The 6,864-nt window shown below is 26.8% G+C and overlaps 1 protein-coding gene across 1 annotated transcript in view; it reads right to left on the bottom strand.

The window, feature by feature from the left end:
- Window positions 1-6: 6 nt before the first annotated feature.
- Window positions 7-6,864, bottom strand: part of LOC119679585 (troponin C-like) — a 13,387-nt gene continuing 6,529 nt past the window's right edge. The window contains exons 2-4 of the mRNA XM_038092029.1: window positions 4,861-4,888; window positions 194-589; window positions 7-127 (exon numbers count right to left, since the gene is read on the bottom strand). Of these exons, the coding sequence (XP_037947957.1) occupies window positions 99-127; window positions 194-589; window positions 4,861-4,888 (453 nt within the window). The 3' untranslated portion in view covers window positions 7-98. The remainder of the gene's footprint in view (window positions 128-193; window positions 590-4,860; window positions 4,889-6,864) is intronic.

Genomic DNA, 6,864 nt, shown 5'->3' with positions numbered 1-6,864 from the left:
CGCTTTATGTTTATATGTGTGTGTAGGTGACCGAAATAGTTTCCTAACTCAAAATTTGGATGCTCGTACGGCGCAGGTGGTCCTAACAGTTGTTATATTTATTCCCCGGTCATGACTTCCATGAATTCTATAACAAATAAAAATTTATAAAAATTTAATCAATATTTTGGTTTAATATTGTTAGGTTACTAACCATCGAAGTCCACGGTGCCAGATCCATCAGAATCAATTTCCTCAATCATCATGTCCAAATCATCATTAGTTAGTTTATCATCCAATTCACGCAAAATTTCACGTAAGACACCAGTTGTGATATAGCCATTGCCTTCTTTGTCATACAAACGGAAAGCCTCTTTAAGCTCCGCCTGCATAGCTTCTGCATCTTCTTCAACTAAGAAGCGGGCAGCTAATGTTGTAAATTCTTCGAATTCAATCTGTCCGGAACCATCCTCATCGACTTCAGCAATAATGCCAGCTAATGTGTCATCATCGAGTTGGTGACCTAACATACTCAAAATGGTGCCAACCATAGCAGTGTTGATGTAGCCATTTTTTTCTGGATCGAAGGCATTGAACGCATTGCGCAAAACTACAAAGACACAATTTTAAGAATTTGTTAAAATTTTTTATTAAATATTTTTAAATAACTATATTTAGTGAAATTTAGTGTGTAATCAATGTCAGTGAATAATGATTGTGAATATAACAGACGGTATAGAATAGAAACTAATCTTAATAAGTAAAGAAATAGTCTCAAACAATTGTTCAAAAATATCTAATGTTAATAAAAAGCAATCGTAATAAAAAATACATTGCAAATTGTTGTTATTACAATATAAGTCTAACACAGTTTAGTCTATATCAATTCAGATACTGAAATGCTAATGCTTTATTACATATATTTCTATCATGAAATCAAATTGATTCTTGAAAATTGCCCAATTATATAACCAATTTTAGAGAAACATCTAGCACATCAAACGCACATCCTTGAGATTTGACATAAAATCATAAGTACTACAGATATAAACGTTATATGGTGGAGACCCTAACTCATAAAAGCCAAGAAAAAAAATTATTTGGAGTAACTGAAATTGTACAAAAAACCCTGAAACTAAATCCTTCCATAAACATAAACCTTTTCAGAATGATGTGGAAAGTTATATTTAATATTTCTCGACGTTAGTTTTTTACAATTATAGGGAAACAAATAATATTTATAATTTAACTTATATCTATACAGAGTAGACAGGTTTTCTACATAAAATATAACAAACAATTTTCATTTTGTTTGTTTCTAACAGTATAAGTATGAGCGTAACCAATAGGTGTAAGAATATGTCCTTTCAAGTTGCGAATAAAGCAACATTTCTTAGAAAAAACTAGACCAATCCAGTAATACCTCTCTTATCACTAATTGAACTAATTGATAGGTAGTGATAATATACACATGTGTATATATATGCGCAGACAATGCGGCACAGCAATTGAAACTAGATTCCCGATATTAATGCAATGTCCTTTTTATATTAAATAATATAATCATAGACATAGAGTGGAACGTTCTTTATTTAAATAACCTTTCTTTCGTCGACAAGTTTTATGAAGCAACTATTTAAGTTACAATAATTATTTCGAGATAGGTTAAAAAATCTCGATATCTTATAATATATATATATATATATATATATATATATATATATATTGTATATATTGTTGAATATATTTTTTTAATAACTAGCAAAAAAGGAAGAACTTTTCGTTTTTAGGTTAGGAATAAAACCTATCCTAATTTCAGAACTCTTAAAACTGTTCCCATATTTAGTTTTATCTTATCACAATTTATTTATTATTCAGAAATTATTATAATTGCTTATGTTATAGCAATATGTTATATAATGAATGTTAATGATAATAATTATAAATCCTCCTGTATCCATTTTATATTGTAATGCAATAAACATTATCTTTGTTAAGCCCGTGTGCAATTTCGAGTAAATTTGACGATAAATTGAACGAAATAGTAAATTATGTCTGTATGGCAGCGAATTTGGTATTTACCAGAATTTCTAGTAGGGTAAATTAGATAAAAATTATGTAAATTCGGTGTCACCATTGTGGAAATTTTAAAAAAAGTTTAATAAATAATTAAATAAATTTGAAAAGTTTTAACCAAAAATTATAAATTAGTGAAATAAATAAATAAATAAATAAATATTAATGTAAAAGAGTGCTTGCAAAACATCCCTAGAAAATTTTAATTTACTTTACCTCAATTTACTCGAACTCGCACACAGCCTAAGTATTGGTTCGAAGTCGATTTAAATTATGACTCATTATTTCAGAGATATGATAAACTATAAAAAATTTATAACTGAATTAAAAGTATTAACAGTATTCCATAGATCAACTATATCCACAATACGTTCAAAGCATAAGAAGCATTTGGCATTATATGGTAGTTCCAATTAAGAAAATGAAAAAGTTATGGAATATAGTGTAATATAGAACATATCAATATACACATATTAATATATATATACGAACTGCGATTGTTTTCATATTGTTTAACTCAATTTTTGTATGAGTATTAATTTTTAATATATTACAAAATATATGGTATATATAATTTACAATGTTTTTCTAAGTTATTTAAAATTTTTTAACACCAGTGAAATGTTTGACAAGCAGCATTCGCTGCCGCATTCTAAAAACTATATAAGTATAATTCTCATTAGCTTTGTTTACTTCAGTATAAATAAGATAACTATAATTCTTAACAAAAAAACATTAGTTTTTTTTTTGTTTAGTCTTATGTTTTAAAGTATTAACACAATAAATAAAACAAACATAAAGCAACTTGTTATTAGATAACTAAAAAGCAATTTAAATTTAATTAGATTTAGGCGATTACACGCAAAAAAAAACACTAGTAACATTTCGTTGTAGCTAAGAGTTAGCTTATCGTCTAAAGGCTCGTCTAAAAAAATAAAAACTTAAGTCAAAGCGAAATTCACAACCTATATATTTCATAAGAACGAAATTAACAAAGTTCGCCGCTTTTATTAATTTCGTTCCTATGAACTACATAAATTTAGTTTGTTGTGCATTTCGCTTTGACTTAAGGTCGCTTAAGTTCTTGCAGTACGTACAGACTAACTGAACCTTTAAGCCTGAGAATGTTAATTAAAGACAAAGATTCTTCAAAATTTTATTAACATTTAAATTTCTACATTATTATATGTATGTACATAATGTCTATGGCACAATATGTTTTCATTCCGTTGTAAACTAATTTTTGTTTAGATTTTAAACTCAAAACTTTTAATGACAGTCTTAGTTAAAAACTCTCAAGAAGCCTATCAACAAGAAGCACCAAATCGGAATAAGAAATGGCCTTGAAATGATGCAACCATAATGTGTACAAGTATACTGAGGAAGAAATTTGGCTTAAGTAAAATCTTACCTAAAATAATCTATTATTTAAGAACATTAAAGAATATTATGACTAATAAAATCATAGTAGTTTTTTATTGAGAAATGTTAATAAACATATATTATAATGCGCTCATTATATTTATTTTTATCTTTTTTTAAATAATTGTAAATATATATATAATATCAGTTTGACTTTTGTCAAGCTTCGCATTGGCTTCCGCCATTCGATAGTTACTCAACCCGGCAAATCCACTTTTTGTACTTATCGCATTTAAGAAAAATTATTGTTCAACCTAAAACCCAACACATGTGTGATTTGCTTTTAATTTATTGCATTACAACACTTTTGAAGTACTTGCACCTTTCTAAAAAAAATTTTATCTTAAAATGAAATGTTGCTGATATTTTTAAAAATAAATGCAACTTTTTCTTATGTTGTCCACCAGTTGCACGCGACGCAGAAAAATCTACCTCGCCGTTGTCTATTGCCGCGGCGGCTTTTCAGTCGCTCCGCACCACACCAATTCGATTCGGTTGTCAGTCCGTTTGTCCGTCCGCTCACATTAGTCTATCACTTCTTGGTTAGCACAGTGAAGTGTTGGTCATTTAGATAATCCGTCGTGTAGGAGTTGTCTTTTATTAAGCAAAATATTCATTTTTCAATGTTGGCAACTCGAAATAAATTACACCGAACGGACAATCTTAAATGACGGAAAGTATCGGCTGACTACTTACGTGAATATTTTTTGGATTATTGAGGTGCTCTTACGAAAACTCTAAATTTGTCAAACAGAAAGTACTTGTGCCAAATAATGAAGTCCTCCTATGAAATAAATGACGCAGTTCCCTACAATTGTCAATTTTGTCTTCAATTATACCAAAACATAAAAATTATATTATTATTATTTAATACTAATTTATTGTAAATCCATTGAAAAATATTACTTATTTATATGTTTAATTCTTCTTTCAGTGACAATACTGTTTTGTGGGGGACTCAAGATTTCGACAAATCACTAAATCAGATTATGAAAGTTTGATTTTAATAATCAAAAAGGATTTATAAAACTAAGAAGTACAATATACTAGTATACTGTATATAGGGTTAACATTTCCGTGGTTCTAATTTTATTAATAAAAATGTTATTATTGTAAAAACTAAGAAGTTCAATATACTATGCTGTATATAGGGTTAACATTGTTGTGGTTCTAATTTTATTAATAAAAATGGTATTATTTTAAAATTACAAATCTGATTCATTTAATTATTCACCGTTTACCTATTTAAACGAAAAGATAGTCTGTAAGTATATGAAATAAATGCTATGCCGATCTGAAATGTTTTGATTGTGAATGGATAGAAAATAACTAATGTATTGTCAATATAATATAGTAAAAATATATTCATAGATGTGGACTTACGCGCAATTTGTTCCTTTGTTAAATCATCCTAAAATAAAATAAAAAATAAAATATATAAATAACACAATATAAATTTATTAATAACTACATATAATAATATATATAATATATATACTATTATATATATAATAATACATCAGGAAATATTTTTTATTAATAATAATGTCAATAAATTATTACATATAATCTTTTAATATTACATGCATTATTAAAGTTAATTCTATTATTATAATTTTTTTTATTAATATTCTAAATTTTAAGCCAATTTCATTTAATCAAATTATTATATTTACATAATAATATTTTATATTATTGTTATTAATATTATTATATAAATGTTATTATATATATATATATATATAAGTATAATATATAAATAAATAATATGTATAATATATTGTGTGATATTTACTCTTTCCAATTTCGCTTAAGTATTTTTTAAGTATATAAATATTTATCAAAAGTAAATTAAGACAAATGTTATCTACATTAAGTAATACTTTTTAAAACACCTGTGATTCAATTATTTATTCAATTATCCATTGAAAACAAATAACATTTAATAATTGTTAGGTCATAACTTAGTCATCAAAATTTGATAACAGATGTTCTTATTCAAATATATACTGTAATGTAATACTTCATTTTACAGTTGTCAGCTGTAAGAAATCAGTCAGTTACTCTCTATTAAGAATAAATTATTCTATTCTGTTCCTATTATATTTTTTCAATAATGAGAAATGAGCCTTAAATCAAAATTTGCGGAAAATTTTGTGGAATCACTCTTTTAAATAGAAAACTGAAAAAGAATGGCTTTACTTAAGAACCAGTATTTTTCTTGGGTGTTATCTAAAACCAAGGCACTCGGTTGACATATGAGTTGAAGCCGAAAAACGTCGAAAAACGATTTTGAATGTCAAAAATGCGTACAGAAAAAAATTAATACATTGAAATTTAAAAAAACAGCATTTTAAGCGTACCAAACAGATAAATCGAGCTCAAAGCCAAAAATCCACAACGACAAGATAATGCTGTGTATTTGGTGGGATCTCAGAACTCATCAAAAAGGTGACAAGATAAAGTGAATGAATAATGAGAGAACTGCACAGACAACAAATGACAACAAATGATTCATTTAAAGAGAAAGCTATGACCGACGGAATTTGCCACCAAACACAAATACGTGATTTTCTATCACAACAACATATAACGGTGAATATTAATGCACCGTTTAAAAACTATCTAGTAGAGTATACATCTGCCATATAGTCATATAGACCCTCCCTCCGGCAACCAAAAACGATTTCGATCAATGTAAAATACCTTCTATAAAATAAGATTACCCTAAGACTTTAGGCTAATGTGATAAAAATTGGCTTAACTTATTTTGAATCTCAAAAGACCACAGTTCCACAGTTTGACATGGGATCCATAATTTAATAGAATTTTTTTTTATTTACGTATTTTAATATTACGTAAATACGTAATTATAACAATTAGTATATATAAAAATATACGTTTATTTTACTAACAAATATTTAAATAAAAAATATTTTAGAATATAATTTGTCACACGTCTTCTCTCACATGCCATCTTGTTATATATATAACTAGTACAGCCCCATATAACTAGTATATACTAATAAACAATTAGTTTTTTATTTAATTACTATTTTATATATATAACCTACATAAATATGTATATATATGCAGCCTCCTATGACGCCATGATGTCAGACACTATATATTTGAGCATTGAGTAGTAGTTTGTAGAAGAGCGTAAGCTTCAATTCTGACATGATAATAGAGTAATAGAAAGATATTATAATGTTGAATATACAATTTTTTTCGTGATCCGTTCTTGTGTTAATATATCAGAATAGAGCATTTTATAAATAAAAAATACTTCAGAGTTGTAAGTCATTGCACTTTTTAGTTGAATAAATAATAATTTTTAATAAAATGTGAACTCCGTGTCTAACATTTAAAATGATATATTGTCTA

Source organism: Teleopsis dalmanni, chromosome 2 (genome assembly GCF_002237135.1).
Source record: "Teleopsis dalmanni isolate 2A chromosome 2, ASM223713v2, whole genome shotgun sequence".
In the NCBI taxonomy this organism is placed as follows: Eukaryota; Metazoa; Arthropoda; class Insecta; order Diptera; family Diopsidae; genus Teleopsis; species Teleopsis dalmanni.
Note: the sequence above shows the minus strand (reverse complement) of the source record. Positions and strands in the feature narration are given on the sequence as shown.